Below are 18721 nucleotides of genomic sequence, written 5' to 3'. Positions count from 1 at the left end.
GATATATTCCTTCTTGTCGATAGGTGTGCCACAAACGTCCCATTTCTCCGCCACACAAGAAAAGTCCGCTGTGGCGTAGTCGTCGACAATATGCTTCACGCATATGTTGATAACATGCGGAAAACAGGGAATTCTGTTTTCAATCGGATCGTAATGAATCTGGCATTCCTCGAGCAAACGAGAGAGCTCCTGCATTGAAGTCTTGTTGTTCCCTGCGTTGTCCAGCGTGAAATGGCCAGGCTAAACAAAGTCAGAGTGCGTCATATAGTACAGTTAAACACTGACATCATTTGCGACATTAGCACGATTGAGGAGATGCAGTAATATTGAACCAAGAGATTTGCCAGTGTGGCTTCCGGGAACGTGGTGGAAGGCAATCAAGGCGGCCTTCAAGACAAGCACCGACGTCTTCTCTTCCTTGGCGATCCAATGAGTGGTGAGCGCCATGAATGGGCGGAGTTTCTGATCCGACCAGAGGTCAGACGTAAAAGAGATTTTTCCTTGCGCCCTCTGTAAGAATACATAAGACATTTGACGGGACTCTCGACAAGACAACTAGACACTTACTGCAAGATCACCTTTCAACGCCTGGAAATACTCGTGCCATGCGACAATGACCAGTTCACGAAGTTTCGTGCAGTGGGGAATGTCTGACTCGTTGACATCCCTCCGCAGAAGACGTATCAGGCGCCGGAACTCCATGCACTCAATTATGTTTATTGCCTGCAGATGATCAATTAACAAGGGCACATCAAAAGTAAATACCACTCACCTGGTCATCTGCGACTATGAACTTCACTAATTGGCGATGCATCTCATCGATGCTGAAATCCAGAATGCAATCATCCGGAGACAAGCCGGTTTCGGGCAGCGAATTGTTATATCCAAGATTAGGCATGGTACCAAGCGAGTCGATATGGTAAGCAGGATCCTGAAGTCTTTCACAGATGGCTGCAAAAGTCCACCCTTCATTTAAATGGCCCTTCAGTGATTTTACAAGAATCGGCCAGCGCAGGCGCTCTGCCTCTCGTAGGTAAAGGTCGGTATGGGAGTAGAAAGCATGGTTATGATGGGCAGAAGTGCCGGTTGTGTGCTTGTATGTGGTAATTTGGTGTGAATCGTCCACCTTGTGCAACTCCCTGGACAAGGATGAGAGAAAGAACGAAAGAACCGCAGAAATGTACTCACTCGCAGGGTTGGCAGATCTTGCGATTAGTGGCTGAATCCAACCTAAAGAAAAAACGGACATCAGCCGTGCTTTTGGGCTGCGTTCCCTGGATACCCGTGGCCAAGTGATCGGTTTGGGTGGAGTAAACCGTACTAGTAGCCGTTTGCAGTGGGCCGAGGACTGGAGGAGCCCTGACTGCTGGTGCAGGCAAGTCATCCTCCTCATCCCCAGAGACTTGGCCGATCTCAATATATTCTCCAACATCTGCCGTATGATTGGTGCCAGTGTGAGCTGTGTTGTCGTCGCGGAACCTCAGAGGCATTTGTCGTTGTCTCTGGGGGTGTTGAAGCGCAGTTGCATTCAATGCAACAGCAGCAGTGATGGGGGCAACAATGGGGACAGCAGCGATGGGGGCAGCAGCAGCGGGGACGAGGAGAGGTACAGCAGCAGGAGTAGGCATGGTGGCGACCTGGGGCTTCTGCCCTCGTCGACGAGGAGCCATGTTTGAATGATTGTAATGGCAAAGATTCAAAGACAGAGTCTTTATAAACCTTCGTCCTGGGGAAACAACAGGGAAACCCCAGTCCTGACTACTGAGTCGACTAATGATAAGTCCAGTGCGTCACACACGCGAAGTAACGGGTCTAAACAGAACATCATTAATAGTGATACGACGCAAGGGGGACAACTGAACAAACACTCAGGGTACATACCATGAGATCTTCACTTCAGTGGTCCTACACAACAAGTGAGTGGGGTTTCCCTGATGCCCGCGACCCATAGAGCTTACCCGACTAGAGGGGTACCATAACTTTCATGAGCGTTCTGATGGACACCAAATCTCGCAATCAGTTGGATATATCATGTGAAGTAAACCTTACCTGCATCCTCGCAGTCAATTTACTGATCAATCGAGTTCAGATCCCAGATCGCATACAGCGACGCCATCCAGTAAAAGGAACATGACGTATTTGCAAAAGGTTCCCCATGCGCCATCCAGTAGGTGTACGATCGGTAGTTTTATGAACACCAGCCTCTACTCAGGCCCCGGCGCCTTTGACAAGTGTTGGTCAATATTGCCTGCAAAATGTGAGAATTCCTACCCAGTACTAACGACTAATCTAGATAGTGATACAGCAAAAGGGAAGCGGGGCATTTCTTAAAAATCCCCCATGCGTCATCCAGTAGGCTGAGCTGGCCATGGTGCTGATTGGATTCGATTAGGTGAGTCCAGTAGATATCGGGACTCAGGCTTCATAAATAAGTATCCAGGATAAGCTCGCTCCTGTCGCAGGTCAACCGATCTGCAGAAAAATGACACTGGTAAGTTGCAAGGAGGATGGGCAAGGAGACGGGCAAGTGTGAAAAAGATAGAAGCTCACTAAGAGCTGCATGGGAGCCACAATGATTCATTGACATGTATTTGGCCACATCTGACCAGAAACGTTGTAGGCTAGTAGCCTATAGGCTCGTACACTATATCATATGTACATATTATGTACAGATAAGAGATACATAATCAATAGCGTGATCTTGCAACGACTGTTTTTTTCGGGCGCGGAGCTGAAGTCTTTGGGTCACTTGGGTGCATCAGAGAGCCATTACGTGGGCGTAAACTTGGAAATCACTTGAGCTTCAGATTGCGAATGAAAAAATGAAATAGATTACTCACACACGAGTCGATCTGCAAAGCGGTGTTGCATCCGGCGGACATGGGGGCACTGCCTCCGCCACCCAGCGTTCATTGGAGATTGGAGGGGGATGTGCCATGTGATTGTGATGATCAGGTTGGCTGAAATCCAGCGGGCCCATAACTGGTGGGGACAATGTGGCTTGAAGACCGTGAAGCAACGAACGAAGATGCCCATAGTCAGGGTCCTCTGAGAACGCAAGAGAGCGCGTGTAGATGAGAATACTTGTGAACTCAACAGGAATTCCATCGCATAAGTCTTCAATAGTGGTGTTGACCTTGCGCTCGAGAATAGAAGAGCTGGAAAGCTTCTCGTCACTAGTCAACCATGGAAGGGAGCCGCGCAACAAATAAATCAACATGTATGTAAGCGACTCGAGGTCATCACGACGACCTGGGTCAACTCCTAAGTGGTTGTTGATCGAAGCGAACGCAGGAGTGCCAGTGAGACGTTGATTCTGACGAAATGGGATGTGGACTCTGGTTGCGGTGTTCCAGTATTCTTTTGCGATACCAAAATCGATAATGAATGCAGTGTGCCTCAAATGGCCAAGACCCACCAAGACATTCTGCGGTTTGATATCACCGTGAACGTAATTGTGTGAGTGGATGTACTCAAGACGTGAGAGCTGAGAAACAGGTTAGCCTACTTGCAAAAACCCAGCACAAATCAACTGACCAGCTGGTCCCCCAAATTCACCACAGCGTGAAGGCTGAATTTTTGATTGTGCGTGAGGAAAAGATTGTGAAGTGATGGCCCAAGGAGGTCAAGAACCAATGCGTGATATGTTGACTCTCTACCAAACCAGAGGGCGCGAGGTATCCCAACTCCACCCTCGAGTCGTTTCAAAATGGTGTATTCGCGCTGTACGGAAGACGAGTGGCTGGCAATAGGTTCGAGTTTGATCACAACTGCATCATCTTTGATGATGTTCTGTGTGTGGTATACAACAGCTAAGCAGACCCAGGGTTCATGTTGAGTTTTGCAATTGTAATCAGCTAGTGGACGACGCACCGTATGAACCAGATCCCACAACATCTCTGAGTCTGAATCTACCATCAACTCGTATCGGGACCTTATGATTCATGGTAGTACATGATAACCTGAGCCTTGAGGAGTACAAAAATTCAACAGGGAATCCAACCGCATCAGTAAATCAGAACGGTCTGTACAGAGCTGTACAGCACGACAGATGGACAGCTTGGTCCCTTCTAGCCAGCTCACCACAGTAACACCCTTCCCTGTCAATCCCTGTACAGACACTCACAGACACCCCAGAGCTTCTTTTCTGTACACAGTTTGCCAGAAAATTTTACTGTATACTACTGTCTAGAGTACTGCTACTGTAGGCTACTGTCTAGAGTACTACTACTGCACACCGCATCTTCGTCGCTGCACGATCCTCGAATCTAAAAATATGGAGAACGACCAAAATAGATGCATTTCACAGATACGCGGAATCGAATACAAATGTAGGTAAGCGGTAGTAGACAGCGTAGATGTGGAAAATTGAGATCATGAACGCAAAACACCCAAACCTAATCCAGAACGACTCGCAGATGATTATGCTTTGTCGTGTCCCTCCCGTCGAGCTTGCAAGACTCCGCCCTGTATGAGTTCAATGAGTGTCAGTGTCCGAGACTTCATTAAAAAAAACTTACCATCCTTCTGCAGCCCAGTGGCGAAGTTGCCGCCTCAATTTGGGTCCGTGGTATGGGTCTCTGTTGACCTCGTCGAGTAGAACAATTATCGAGTTGTAAATAGAGCCATATTCTTTGGCGGAGAATTTCGGGAAGAGTTTGCCATTGCCGTTCTTGGAAAGGCCATCCAGGACGCAATGATACTACAAAAATCAGTTTGAATGAGTAGCATATAATATAGATGAATAAAAAAATACCGCGGTGCAAATCAAAGCCAGGCTATTCAATGGTATCGCCTTCTTGAAAATCTCCGGCCTCCTGTGAGCGACACGATAAGATCCGGTGTATAGGAAGCTGATGGCGGCCTCTCGGAGGGCAGGGTGAGCAGCATTGTTAGTTTTTCCCAGGTCATCCATACCATTGCGAAGAAAGAGCGAGTCCTCCAAAAGCACCGTAGCGGCGTTCTGTACCCATGCGGCACGATCTGGCGCAGCGACTTCAGGTGGGGGGATGAGGTTATACATGCTGGGCGCTATGGCGACTGCTAGTTTTTTCAGGTCGGAACGCCATGTTGACAAGTCTTCGAATAGCTAGGATAACAAAACATCAGTATCTAGACATGCGGCAATCGACGCACATACCAGTTTTGCCATGTCGGGCTTGTGATCGGGCCACAGACCTAGTAGATTTCATGAGTAAAACATCACGAGGAAGAAAAGGACATACCTGCTTCAACCTGCTTACCGCCTTCAAGCCATTCTACGAGAGATGATGTGAGAGCCTCGGTGACGGAAATGGGCAGATCATCAGCCAAGGTCGGGAACGCGTTCTCGATTGCGTGCTGGGCACGGCAGTCCCCTTTGGCATCCTCAAGGAAGGTCTTCCAGCGTGGCGGGTACCAGCCAAGTTGAGTGGGCTTGGGTCCTTCAGGTGATTCCTTGGATCTTGAAGATTTGACCGTCGTAGCTGGGATTTTCGATTCGGTGGACTTCGCTTCAATGTCTTTTGTGTCGGAGGATCAGGAGGAGATCAAGCAACTCAGGATTAGGAAGACGGGGACGTCCGTTTTTCTTGTGGTGATTGACTAAGACATCATCTGGCTTGGGTTCAGTGGCCGCCGGCTGCAGAAAAAAAGAAATTAGCGGGCTTCAGAAAAATAATTGAAATATACCTGGATCGTGTCATCATCGCTGGGGCCGCTTTCCACTGCCAAAGATCTCTCTGCTGTATGATCTTCTTCGTCGCGGGAATATTGGAACTCGAAGTCCGTCGGAAGAGCAGTGGTGACCTCGGGTCGAGGCGGTGGCACTTCCTTCGAGAAACCTGTCCCTCATTTAGCGCTCATGACGACGGAAAAACCAGCGACTCACCAGGATGCGCGGTATGGTACCCCTGCGATGCTCCCCAACCAACTTCCTCATCAACTTCCTCTTCGTCATCAGTAGTACCGCTATCACTGCCCTCACTGGATGCATCTGATCCATCAGACTGTCCTAAATGTCCATCGCCAACTGAGTGAAGGGCTGGGTCCAAGTTTTGATAGAAAAGAGTGTCAGATGGACGCGCAGCTGATGTGGACCTTGAAGGTACCGGTGGCGCGAAATCTTGCTTTGCAGATACGGTGATGGCAGCAGGAAGGTATTTGATCGCAGTCCTTGAAGGTAGTGGAGGCACAGAAATTTGGTTTGCGGGGGTGATGGGGGCAGGAAGACATGTCGTGGCGACAGTTTGCCCTGGCTGCGGCCACATACGGGTTGTTGAGCACTTGCAAGTCAGGTTCTGTGCCAGGGGGTACAATGGATTGAGAAAATCCAAACCTTGTGCCAGCTTCGCATTGATGGAAACTGGGTCGGTCATCTGCTGTCTCCAAGCTTGAGGGAGGGATAAGAGCATTCTTTGTCACCTTGGCTTTCTTCCCCCGAGGTTTAGTAGGAGTCGCAGCAGGAGGATCCACCATATCGGAGGCACTATACGGCGGAGGGGGTTTCTAAATGTATTCAGTATTGCCATCTGTAACTACAGGTAGAATAATATACTTACCTTCGCACGACTTCCACGGCCCTTACGAAGTGGTTCTGGAGCGAGAGGGTTGACTGGAACATTCGAGTCGAGGGAGGTGGAGCCCTTGGGTTGGTTGGTCCGTGCTGGGGCACCCAAGAGGGCACCAATTCTCTCGAGTTGATCAGCCCTACCTCCCGTTCCTGCACCTGAACGTCCAGAACGCCGAGGGAGCAAGGAGCTATCTTCATCTAGAGTCGGCTGCTGCGACATGGAGAGTGACTCGGCCCCAGCCCGTGATTTCTTTGTTGAAATCTCTTGCCCATCAGAGTCCGTAGCTTTGCGCTTTGATCTCTTCTTCTTGGGGCTACTGCGGGTAGGATTTTGACGTTGGGTAGGCATGACTGGGGCCGTGGACGGGAGGAATATACTGTGGAGCAATAATAAGTAGCACTGATTGAACCAGATTATCCCGGCTTTTTGTAGTAGTCTGCTGGCGGCGGAATGAGAATGATGATCACAAAAATGATTTCGAAAATATGACTCTACCGCTGGCCGCAGCCATTGTGTAAAAGGCTGGGAATTTTACGAGTCGACTGTTATCCGTAGGCCGCATATATAACGTAGTAGAAAACTTGCAAGTCAAATGTTGAGGGTAATGATGCTACAGTTACGTCGTTGAGGAAGGTTGGATATATTTATCATGTCACATGACTCGAACAGAATACATGCATTAATCATCGAAAGTTTACCTAAACATTTGCGGTAAAAATCAAGCTAAAGTACGTTTCGCTAAACACCCCTATCCAGTCTTACTCCTTTTTGCCTTGGGTGCCATTTCCATTGTCCATCGGTAATCAGTGACTCCGAGTCGCTTGTTGTTAAGGCGTGTCCGGGGCACTGCAGTCTCGCGTATGGGTGATTGTGACTCCCCTTCTTCGCCACCGCTCCCAGAGCCTTCTGCATTAAGCCCTTTGAGTAACCACTGTGAGACGAGGAGCTCAGGCGATGGCTCATCGATCGGAAGAATCGTGATATGTCTCTCCAACATCCCGATTATGTCGTTGAAAGTTACCCTACTCGGTTCTCTCATCAGATGATACCATTCCAGCGCGACAGGGAGGAGTTTTTTGAAGTATGGATGGAACTGCTCGGTAAGTTCCTTGACGTAGTGCTCCGTGTGCCAGAAGAATGTTGTTTTGGCATCACAGCACAATTTGAACTTGTCCGCGGACCATTGGCCCGGTATCCAGTCGGGACCTTGCTTGAGAATACGTTTCATGCCAAGCGGACCTCTGAATTCGATACAGATCCAGATGAAGATGTAGAACATCGACTCAAGGTCATCGTGGTAGGTATGCTTGATCAGGGGGGCAGGGTTCGGTTTCGAATCAGAGGCCTTTTTGCGTTCATCCGCTCCATCTGGATCACAGAGGTGGAGCTGCAAGAGAAGCGCTCGAGACATGAACTGGTAATGTGCCCTAGACATTCTTCGTTAAAAATTGATATTCTTTAGTAAAATCAAAACACTAACCGTGCCCCCGACAGCATAGTTCCCCTTCTTCAAAATACTCACGGCGAACTCCCAGTCTATCAGCATCCCAGTGTGTGTCTTTCCCGTCGTCCTCGATCATCGCATTGTTCAGACTACAGTCGCGGTGGAGAATATTGCGCTCTTCCACCTGCATCCTTCTGAACTAAACAATAGGTAAGTAAAATCTGTGATACATATTTATATCGTACTTACTCTTCACGATATCGCGTATTGAACTAAGCAACTCTAGCCTCGTGCGAAATTGATGCAAAGGTCTCGCGCGCAGGCTTCAAGACGAGGCGAACGTGAGTTCGAAATGTGTTCTTAAGGCTGCGCAGAACTTTGTACCGGTAGTTTGCAGTTTGGTCGATTTTGTTCCTGGACTCGACGATCCAATGCTCGACGAGCTTAGGAACCCCTCGGACTCCATTCATCTTCCTCATCATGTTGACTTCGTTCATGGCCTCCTTCTCTCCCCCCAGGACCCAGTGGTCCTTTATGATGAATTCCTCGTTGTCTTTCCTGGCTAGGTAACAAACGGTACCACGACCAACAAGACCCTGGCTGGAGAAGATGATTTCGAGCATATCGTAGTGATGGTCACCGACGCGAATCTTGCCGATAGGTTCTGGAAGGGGTGCGCGGAGAGGGTCTTCGGGTACTTCGATAGGGAACTCCAGTGGGAAGTCGTCGTTATCTTTCTTTTTAGCGGTGCCCTTCGTGTCCATGGTATTAATGTGAGAGGACGTGCCCTCACTCTCCTCACTCTCGCCCTTGCTCACGTTCTCAGCCCTGCCCTCGCCCTCACTCTCGCTTTCGCTCTCACCCTCACCCTCGCCCTCGCCCTCACCCTCACCCTCACCCTCACCCTCACCCTCACCCTCACCCTCACCCTCGCCCTCGATATCATCCTCGCCCTCGCTCTCGCTCTCGCCCTCGCCCTCGCCCTCACTCTCGCCTTCACCTTCACCCTGGTTCTCGGGCAATGCAGTCGCGTCCTCGGCTTGCGAGGATTTCAACTTGTTCTGGATATGGAGGGGGAGCCAACTCGAGCGCGACTTCAGCGTTTGATCAAGCGTGTGCTTGAAGATGTTTATTGAGGGGTCATACCCGATACACTCGAGATCACCAAAGACGATGCTCGATAAGATTTGTAAGTACTTGTCAGGTTGTCGATCGATGTGAGTGCAAGCACTTACGACGCTGCCTGAGTGGTCGTATAAGTGGACACGAAGTTCGCGATAACCAGCGCACAACGAGATCATCAGAGCGAACCTTCTCCAGGGCTGGTGTTTCAGAAGCAGGTAAGCTTTAGTGTCGAGAGTCCTTGCAAGGGTACCAGCAGGTGTGTACGGGCTGGGTGGTCAGCTCACATACTGCCTTGATGGTGTCCCATCGGGCCTCCAGATCGTCCAATAAGGCCAGATCTGGTTTACACTTGATCGCATCGCCAGGTACTGGGCGCGATGAGTTCGCTGCACTCCATTTGCGCGACAAATTGTGTTTTTTCGCAAGCCCAGGTTTTTTTGTGAGTAGCAGCAGCAGAGACGACGTTGAAAAAGGACCCGAAGATATACTCTGTCGCTGATGATTGATCCAGGTCCTCCTCAACGACTATCGGTTCATTCCCATCGTTGGATGGGTCTGATGAGTCGCTGGATGGCTTGTGATGGCTTCCCCCATCAGCCGACATGGACTCGGAGAGGTCGCTTTCGGTAAGGTTACTGGCGGGTGGGGTATGGGCTGATTTCGTGTTTGTAGCTTCATCGACCAAGACCCACTCTCCCTTGCTGCTCTCGGCTTCTTCCTGCTCCTTTTTTTTGTGTTCATACGATGATGGAAGCATCCAATTCCACCGGCGCTTTTTAGTATCATACAGGTTGATCATGGGAGTCCCATCAACAACAAAAGTATCAAGATCCTCGACCCTTGCAGCTTGCGGAACCCTGCTCAAAGGAATTACAAGTTCTTCTGCTGCAGGAATTTCAGTAGTGAAGGATTGGAAGATATACGTCAAGAGGTGACCGAGTTCGTTTATGTTGGTAGGTTGACGTTCCTCAAGGATCAAGCGGTTAAGTTCAGAATTTGTGAGTTTATCCATCGTTTGGGTGTTGTGTATTGGGGGAGCTGTCATGAAGGATGACAGCTTCTTCCCAAGGTCAATTGTTCGATGGTGACGACGGAGTGGCATGGTGCGCAGGACGGACAAACAGGTACGTCTCGAAACATTGGCAGGCACTACAATACTATACAGGATGGTCGCAAAATGGTCTTATCTCGAACTAGATACTATGCTGAAAGGGCGAAGAATTTACTTTTTTCCCAAAACTCGTTCAACCAAAACTCCGCGGCATGTTCCATGCTATTATATGCAGTGAGGCGCTTATCTGCAGCGGCTCCAAACCGAGGGATCAGATTGACAGGCGCCCGCAGTTGAGAGACGGGTATGACATCCCCCATCCGATTTCCATTCGAACGTTTTGCTCGCTTGAGCAGGTGCAGTTGCGTAATGGGATCACGATCACTCAGTAAGTCGAAACGTTGAACATAGGTGAGAAATTGATCTTTCCATGGCCATTGCGTGCCACTCTTACCAATAGGCCGCATGATAAGCCTGATCTGAGCGACAGTGTGACCTGCAGGGCAAGTAGCGAAGGTAAGGACAAGTGTTGCTGCACAAGACAGAAAACTCACCTGAGAGACGGCTACTAGGCCATGAATAACCTGCGTTTGTCACCACAATAGCTGTGTCATAACGACCCAAGGTCCAGAGGCCATTGGGTGGAGCGCAATTGAGTGTCTGTGCGGGTTTGATGATCTGATCATCGTGCAAGTCTGTCTCTTGTAAGCGTATTTTAAACCAGACTTGGATTGTGTTGAAAGGAAGGGCAGCCGTAGGTCCAGATCTCCTTGGGCCACCTATCGCGTGAACATGCTGATATCCATGAGTCGCCTCGCGCTGGAGGAAGTCAGCAATGGCCGGTCGCAGGTCGGGTAAGCCAAATTTGATGGCGGCTTCATCGACGGTGATATTCCTGATGGACGGATGATACCCAAGATGAAAGGCGGTGCGTGCAAAGCTAAATGAACGCAACGGAACAGGCACTGAACCCTCTGTCTTGTACTGGAGAGCCCTAGCCATGACAAAATAGTTCGTGACTGGGCGAGGTTGCTGTGATGTAGACAGTTCGGGGGGAACATCATGCGCGTCAATGTCATTATCGATGCTGGGGTCATCACCATCAGGGTCTACATCCTCTGGCACCTCAGCGCTGTGACTCTGCTCAAGATCTAAAAGGCTCGTGGCGAGCTCGAACCGACGACACTTTTCCGCGCGGTCCAGGTGTCGACATATCTGAGGATCGTACTCTCTGTTATTGCTAGACCTTGCGGGATCTTTGACTTCGGTGATATGAGCATGTTCAGTGATATCTGCGGACCACTGTGCTGTGACGCCAGAGGTGCGGATACTGGAAACAACGCTCTGCATAAGTTCCAGCTTGGGTATATGCCAGTGGATGATGGGTTTATTGCCCTTCCCCCGGCGAACCCCAGCGTCAATAATCGCGTCCTTGTGTGCATGGAACTCCCGCAATGCGCTTGAGATACGCTCAAGATCATCATCATCAAGGCGCGGCGACTGAGCGAGATAACGGAACTGCATGAGAGCACGTAATGCGATGATGATATGGGGAGGTGCTGCGTCTGCGCATACTGCAATGATATATCGCTGGATGTCTCGTTGGCAGCGACCGGTGACTTGTTTAAGCTTCGAGATGCCTCCAGGAAAGTGCCGATAACCAGCGATGGGCTGTAAGATAGAAAATCGGAAATTGATCTCAGATTCTCCAACAGCACAGATGAGCCATTGTGCATCGTGGTCGAAAAACTGCTTATGAAGGTGGTGTAGGGATTCTGGTGTGAAGAAATGGGAGGGTTCTGCTAGTATCCAGTCCCGATAGAATGGTTCTGCGACACCATTCAGACGGAACTTCTGCGCTTCACGGAAGAAAGCCTCGAGGTCAAGGGGATCAGCGCGTGAGTGGACAACGGCAAGCTGTGCAAGAGTCGTTGATTTCGTGCGGGGTTCATGCTGGAAGTCATCCCCGAACTGTTTGTACATCGCCATGGTCACTGGTGACGTCTTTCCACCAACAGTCGCCAGCATCATGGCTTCCGGAGTGTCAGCGATATAACTTGCGAGTGCAGTGAAGCAGTAACGACTCTTCCCAGCGGGGTCAGATAACATGACGCCCTTTCGAGCAGCCTGCTTCAATGGGTCTAGAACTATGTCTAAACACTGGTGTATGAGGCGATCCTCCAATACACCCTTCATCCGCTTCTTCTTATGAATGAACTTCGGGACCGGTAGTAGGGCGGTGAGGACGAAAGAGCTCGAAGAAGATTTAAGTCGCGTGTTCATATGTATATTGGCCAGGCTAATAAGAAGCGGATGAGCTACACGATCGCCTGTCAATGCGGTGATATTCGTTTTGTCGGAAGATAGGATAGTACTGAGGAGGGTCGCGCCACTTGGTATTGCTGACTTTAAGAATACGTGAGCCGGAGACATTGAAAATCGACGTCTTACGCACCTGCATGTTCCAAGCACCACTTCCCGTCATCCATTCGGTATAGACACGACACTGCTTCTCCGCCGTGGTATACACCTTGCGAGGTGTGAAGTCCATACGATTATGAAACAAGGGATGGTTGAAGAGGGTCGCGATACACTCTAGAGGGTCACGCCAATAGAGAACCACGGGTGACTTTGTAGGATGAGACGTAGGAATTATTTGGGACATCCAACGTGGACCGCTGGGCAGCATCTCCGCTCGACCTCGCAGTTCTTTGGCCGAGCGGAATGAGAAGGGCAAATCTTTGATCTAAAATGGCCTACAGTCAATGGAGAGCAGTGAGTTTGAAGTTCGGGCACTGACCATGTCGAGCGATAGGAAAGAATCAATCTTCCCCATGCTCAGCCCTGAACGCAGTAGCCATGCGGCAACCTGCCAGTCTCTCCGACTGCTAAATGGAAAATAAAGGTTGGTCTTGCGATATACGCTATTTTCATCAGCGTCAAACAGGTCCAAGAACGTGTACCCATCCTGATAGGCAAGTGGTGGATCGGGAAAGTAATCTACCGCTGCTTCTTTGCCCTGGTCCTGTATTTCATCATGCTCTCCCAGTACAATATCCTCTTCTTCACCGTAAAAATCGCGTGCGTGTGGATTCGCCTCCTCTCCGACTCCTGGTTCATGCGAAGGGATAGGTTCATTGTCGTCTAATGAGTCCATGGGATGATCTTTAGCGGGCGGGATGATGGTATTGAGCCTGATAAGATCATCCAGCCAGGTGTTGCAGCCAGACCGGGGCTGGCTCATATGACGAGCAACAGACGTATGGTCCCTGAGGAGTTTTCCGCACGATGGACAGTGAGGCATGAGGCAAGTTGCATTGCTGAGATGTCGGCATTTTCCGCTACCGACTCTCTTACACTCTATCATGAACATCAATCTGCGATCGTTGTCAGCTAGCGCATCAGGTACAACAAATGAAAATATACTCGACCCACATCTTTGCGAAGGGCCGGCGCCCTGGAATTTTTGACCTATATGAAGTTTTAAATGCTGTCAATTCCATGGTGAGGTCAATCGAAGTTTCTTAAATTTTAAGCACCTTACTTTTCAACAGTCGAGACAGGATCCAACTAACTCAGAAGCCAATCTTATCATGAACCTTGTAAGAGCGAAGCGCGATGTTTATCAGGCACAGAAAGCACTGGCAGATTGTATGATGAGGGAAAATGAAATGTTGGCCAGCCTACTCAGATTTCGAGCCGAAGAGGCAGAGAAGCGGCTGGATGATACGGACATTGGACTGGGGTGCATGAGAGTTGTCTTCAAGAACCACGGATGGAGTCATACTATTCCTCCGAGTTCTTCAACTCGAACTTCAAGTTGTAGGAGTCGTTTGCAAGCCGGTAAGCTCGTTATACTATGACATGATGCAATGACGTTCTGAGAAGCCTGCAGGAAATTCAGTGATTACAGTAGACACCACAGGGGGCCGGTGCCTCACTGCCCAGCTTGATTGATTCGAGCGCTCAGTACTTCGTAGAGTTTCTCCTTGTATTGATTCATGTTTCGTACTACTACGCTGTTATGAATACCCCGGCGTACATATGTGATATGCAATTCTTGTTATTTTTAGATCCGGCGGTGTGAATCTACTAAGTTCAAAATCATCATGTCTTTGCATCGAAAACTACAAAGTGTTGTACATTATGATAGCGCGCCCGTGGTACTACTTACTACTAAGGAATATTAATATAAGGCAACGTTCTGTGGAACTGTGAGTGACTGGAGACACTATATACTTTGTGGTTGTTTGTTGCTGTGACTCTGGCGGCACTGTGGAGTCTGTAGCTGGCTGTGAGAAAAACACAATTCTCGTGTTTTCTGTGAAGAAAATACTAGTTTACTGATGCGGGAAGGAGACTTAAAAATAAGTTGTGATTCCATCAGCTTGAGCCGCCGTTCATGAATTTTGGCTTACAGTTGGTTCGTGGCAATCTGTGCAGCTAATGAACCGAACCAAACTATACATAGGTGGCCTAGCTCACTAGGATAACCCAAACACTGGCAAACCGGTGAACGCCAAGCCGGAGCGGGCCGTAGCCGAACTGCGGTTATACTACCAATGGGAACGTGTGCGTGTCACTGTACTAACACTTGAGGCCTCGAAGAAAATGATGCCACGCCGGTGCATGCGCTGGCATCTGTTTCATTCCAGTGATGCAAGCAATTGTGTATAAAAGCCAACATACTAACATTGAACTTGAAAAAACACCATCAAGTCTCAGAAATGAAACTCACTTCACTCACCACTATGACCATATCTGGTGCAGTGATGGCTGGCGTAGCCATCGCATCTAACGGCCTGCTGATAACACCCCAGAACCTACCCTGCAGCCCCTCTAGTGAGCACTTTTATGGCCTACGCGTAGACCTAGTAGACCGCATACTTACAGCTATCCACAGACCAGGCAGGGTGCTCGACGGGCATCACAGGTTGGAACAGCGACAACGATTTCCGGTATTATTGTGGATCTAGTGGCACAATCACATCCTACACAGCGTGTGATTGTAAAAATTGCTGTATCGACGCTGACAATGGGCAAGACGTCTTCTGTTGAGCCAGAGTTAGCCAGTCCTTTCCTTCCGACTCAGAGCCTGAGTGTTAATATGTTTGCTTAGCATGTGTTCTGAGGCTCGAAGGAATGCGGCGGGTGACATAGTGTCAAATTTGAATATGGGATGATCCAGCTTTGTATTATGCAATTTTGAATTTGGCCTTGGTCAACTCGTAGTCAACACTCCGCCCAGCTTCGGGGTACCATCCCTTACTACTACACACGGTTGGAGTCCAGCTCCGTATCCTCGTCTCCATGTCTACAGTGACTTCCGTTTCTACCTGTTCCAGTGGCTGGCATGTCGCCGAGACTCAAAGAGGGTCGCATCGTCCGTTCGGAACTTCGAAGTTGTGAATCATGAGGGCAACATAGGTATCTCTTTAGGCTTTACCATTCTATCTTAATTGGTAAAGGCGCGTCCCTCTCACACGTGTTTTGTATCTCTCGAATGACGTGCGAAGCAGCAGCACCCATCCAAAACTCACGCTATCGATGTTCGCAGCGTTCGGCCCCGCTGGTTTTGATCAAAGGACTTCCACAACGGAAGGCAGATCCAAACAATTAACAGGCCCATGTAATCAATACCGCAGGCGCCAGGTTTGAGTCACGATGAGATGCAAGAGGCCGTGAAGAAGTGCTATAGCATAGTGCAATGATATGATTTTTGGAGGCTGGAGCCAATTGAATCCAGTCATCATTGTCTAAAGAATCAAGAAGGTGCTTTGTAATGCCGAATATACAAACGTGGGCAATAGACGAGGGCCGCATCGTGTCTCTATGATAGTCACTTTCCCTCGCAGGCAACTTGACCTCTCCAGATCATCTAGCCACGAAGCGCTCATAATCACCTGGGCGACGATAACACCTCCAGTGACGTCGGTGTAGACCAACAAGAGTTAGGTCTAGGAACAAACACTATAATTAGTTACTACCTAACAAAAGGTTAGCTAGGCTAAAGTTAGTGACGTATCGCGTAAAATAAGTGCCGAAGGTGAAGAGCTCTACAGTGAAACGCCAACAGTCGGTACGAAGAAATAGGGCGAACACGCGAAACGCTTTCCTCCCCATAAATCAAAACACAAAACTACGCAAACATATCCTCCTCACTCACGTCCCGCATCCCACATGCTGCCCACATAATAGCAGCACTCAAATCCTCCACACCATCATCCTTCGTGCCCACAAGCCCGTTCACCTCATATACCGACTTCGTCATACCAAGGGACACTTTAATTGCTGGAGGCCCAGGCACGTACTCCTCGAGCTCCGAATCTAGCTCGTCATTGGCTGCAATCCCACCTTTCTCATCTCGATGGATGAGCCGTAAGATGTTCTTCGCGGCAACCTCTGCTTGGTAATATGCTGTATGTCCAGCTTTGATCGCGTCGAACGCGTCTGCTGCATCGCCCACAACGAAGATATTCGGGTATAAAGTCTCTTGTGGCGGGTTGGACTCAAACAGGGTACCCGTGGATGAGATGGGTGACGATGGCGTGGAAGGTGTGCCAGCGTGTGGGACAGATGCCAACGGCGGCGACAATGCTGACTGTCTTGTCGCTGTTTTTGTGTCAAGATACAGATTCTTGAAGCGATGCAATATTTTCTTCATCCAATGCAATGGTTTCTTCCACCAATGCAGTACACGATCATCTGTATCTGCCTTAAACTCGTGAGGTTTAGGAGAAGGTGGTGGGACGTGAAGTTGCATAGTCCGCAGAACAGATGCCAGTCCAGTGTCTGGAACGACAGTGCGAGGGTCCATATCCCGAAGGAACCCTGTGTTCGGTATTTGACCAGTACATAGGAGCTGATGATGCGCTCATTTAGATCACTGTCGCTCGTGATGTTGGAGAAGCCTACCAGCAAGTCGGCAGATATCTCCTGCCCCGATATAGTTCGTACTACGCGTGGTTCTGAAGACCCTTTCGGAACGGATGTGTGTTGGAGAGACTCAAAATCAAGTCGCTCTCCAAGAATAACTTGAATATTCAACTCCTGCAGACCCTGAAGGGCTGCGTCATAGCTTAATTGAAATCACGTGATAAACAACACGTAAAACTTGCCTTCTTCATGCATCGCGTCGTCAAACTTGGGCAACAAACGATGACGAGAATGCAGGAGTGTGACGCGCTTCTGCGGGTAGACGGCAGCGATGTCAGACGCAAACTCTATGCATTAAATAGGCATTAGACACGTCATGGGCGTTACAAGGACATGACTTACGAATACCAAGCGCACCGCCCCCTACGACCAGCACGGACGTGGCAGCCTCGACGCGTCTCTGGCGTTCTCGGAGGGATGAGATACCCTCTGGCTTCGTTCCTCCGTATGTTGATATTTCTGGTGATTCCAAACTCGACCTCGCTCCACCTTCTTTTTGGTGACTCCAAAGGTCTATTGGCGAGGGCAAATGAGAGCCGAGAGCATATATAGCATAATCAAAGTCTAAGGATGATTGCTGGAATGTGTGGTCCGGTAGATTCGGAGAGAGAGTGATCCGATGCTTGTCTATGGAGGTAATAGTTGCTTGCACGCGAACGTGAGATGAACTTGAAGGAAGGTCTGAAAGAGAACTGGAAGGAATGTGGTTGTAAGGAATAACTATAGCAGAAAAGTCAGTGACCGTACAGAGCGGAACGTGCGGATTTAGCGCACGTACATGCTTTATGTTCATGACCGGCGAGAACGGCGTATCTAGAAAAATTATAAACATCTAAAACAAAAAATGAATCCTCTTCCAAGTTCAAAAGCAACAAAGCTCACGATTCATATGTCTGTGGGTCAACGGAGGTCAACGGACCATAATCACTGAATCAGAAACGAAACGCACGAATTTCTGTCCACCAAAACAACTCTCCAACCCTGTGGCAGACCCTCTGCTAGAACTTGAGCAGCTCTGGAGCCTAGATGATGATTGGAGGTGAGTCAGTGAAAATGAATTTTAAGGCTGCTCGTGTTGAACACACCTCCGTAAGAACCGCCCAGGACGACGACGCTCCTTGTGTGGGATGTCGTGTGCATGGACGGCGAAGACAGATGGGACGCCTTCTCGGAAACGGACATGTTGTGAGACTCGGAGAAGAAAGCTGCAGGCCACGAGAGTACTTGACAGCTGACAATTGCAGGTTAAGTACGTGACTGAAGTTCGGATCGATTTTATCAGATAACCCAAAGTGGACCGAAAAGGACCGCGAAACAGTATTGCCGGGCTAGTACGCCAATGAAACAATTAATCGGACGTTCGGCCTAACGTAACACGTGGAGGTACCATGTGCAGCTTTGACAAAGTTGAAGCTAGTACTACTACTAGTACTAATGTTATTGTCGAGGCTAAACAGTTGACTCTGTGAACTCGGCTCGCTTCGAAAGTGACCACACATTCTGTGTCAGTTCTATATGTTCTCAGAACTGAACATAAGTATCTCTGAGCAGGGATATATAGATGATGTAGACTCGTGTCCTCATTATATCCTCAAGCCTCAAGGGCCCATTGCA

General features: G+C 49.2%; 6 protein-coding genes across 6 annotated transcripts; 1 reads left to right on the top strand and 5 right to left on the bottom strand.

Annotated features, from left to right (window-relative positions):
- Window positions 1-4397: 4397 nt before the first annotated feature.
- DEU56DRAFT_917712 (uncharacterized protein) lies at window positions 4398-6899 on the bottom strand (the record flags this gene model as incomplete). The annotated part of the gene is made up of 10 exons (XM_041358030.1): window positions 4398-4467; window positions 4521-4702; window positions 4757-5089; window positions 5141-5178; window positions 5226-5501; window positions 5554-5620; window positions 5671-5822; window positions 5870-6236; window positions 6295-6486; window positions 6540-6899. 10 exons carry the CDS (start codon window positions 6897-6899, stop codon window positions 4398-4400), a joined length of 2037 nt encoding a protein of 678 aa, XP_041203353.1.
- A 400-nt stretch (window positions 6900-7299) lies between these two features.
- DEU56DRAFT_917711 (uncharacterized protein) lies at window positions 7300-7962 on the bottom strand (the record flags this gene model as incomplete). Its single annotated transcript, XM_041358029.1, has 1 exon — window positions 7300-7962. One exon carries the CDS (start codon window positions 7960-7962, stop codon window positions 7300-7302), a length of 663 nt encoding a protein of 220 aa, XP_041203352.1.
- A 305-nt stretch (window positions 7963-8267) lies between these two features.
- DEU56DRAFT_917710 (uncharacterized protein) lies at window positions 8268-10222 on the bottom strand (the record flags this gene model as incomplete). The annotated part of the gene is made up of 2 exons (XM_041358028.1): window positions 8268-9387; window positions 9468-10222. 2 exons carry the CDS (start codon window positions 10220-10222, stop codon window positions 8268-8270), a joined length of 1875 nt encoding a protein of 624 aa, XP_041203351.1.
- Window positions 10223-10320: 98 nt separating this feature from the next.
- On the bottom strand, window positions 10321-13475 carry DEU56DRAFT_745840 (uncharacterized protein; the record flags this gene model as incomplete). The annotated part of the gene is made up of 5 exons (XM_041349173.1): window positions 10321-10667; window positions 10726-12142; window positions 12284-12577; window positions 12627-12917; window positions 12972-13475. The coding sequence occupies 5 exons, from the start codon at window positions 13473-13475 to the stop codon at window positions 10321-10323; spliced, it is 2853 nt and encodes a 950-aa protein (XP_041203350.1).
- Window positions 13476-14507: 1032 nt separating this feature from the next.
- Window positions 14508-15229, top strand: DEU56DRAFT_831507 (uncharacterized protein; the record flags this gene model as incomplete). Its single annotated transcript, XM_041354556.1, has 3 exons — window positions 14508-14531; window positions 14590-15013; window positions 15075-15229. Exons 2-3 carry the CDS (start codon window positions 14899-14901, stop codon window positions 15227-15229), a joined length of 270 nt encoding a protein of 89 aa, XP_041203349.1. The 5' UTR covers window positions 14508-14531; window positions 14590-14898.
- An 872-nt stretch (window positions 15230-16101) lies between these two features.
- On the bottom strand, window positions 16102-18437 carry DEU56DRAFT_831502 (uncharacterized protein). The gene is made up of 8 exons (XM_041354555.1): window positions 18193-18437; window positions 18057-18129; window positions 17990-18000; window positions 17886-17939; window positions 17450-17827; window positions 17290-17394; window positions 17087-17238; window positions 16102-17033 (listed from the first exon to the last, which is right to left on the bottom strand). Exons 1-8 carry the CDS (start codon window positions 18287-18289, stop codon window positions 16311-16313), a joined length of 1593 nt encoding a protein of 530 aa, XP_041203348.1. The 5' UTR covers window positions 18290-18437; the 3' UTR covers window positions 16102-16310.
- Window positions 18438-18721: the final 284 nt, after the last annotated feature.

This window comes from Suillus clintonianus (assembly GCF_016758775.1).
Source record: "Suillus clintonianus strain FC179 chromosome Unknown DEU56scaffold_114, whole genome shotgun sequence".
In the NCBI taxonomy this organism is placed as follows: Eukaryota; Fungi; Basidiomycota; class Agaricomycetes; order Boletales; family Suillaceae; genus Suillus; species Suillus clintonianus.
Note: the sequence above shows the minus strand (reverse complement) of the source record. Positions and strands in the feature narration are given on the sequence as shown.

Coding starts and splice junctions, on each gene's coding strand:
- DEU56DRAFT_831502 (XM_041354555.1), bottom strand. CDS start 18,289: ATGTCCGTTTCCGAGAAGGCGTCCCATCTGTCTTCGCCGTCCATGCAC. Junction 17,395..17,449: donor GGGCGGTGCGCTTGGTATTC/GTAAGTCATGTC, acceptor TTTAATGCATAG/AGTTTGCGTCTGACATCGCT. Junction 17,034..17,086: donor AGATATCTGCCGACTTGCTG/GTAGGCTTCTCC, acceptor GCGCATCATCAG/CTCCTATGTACTGGTCAAAT.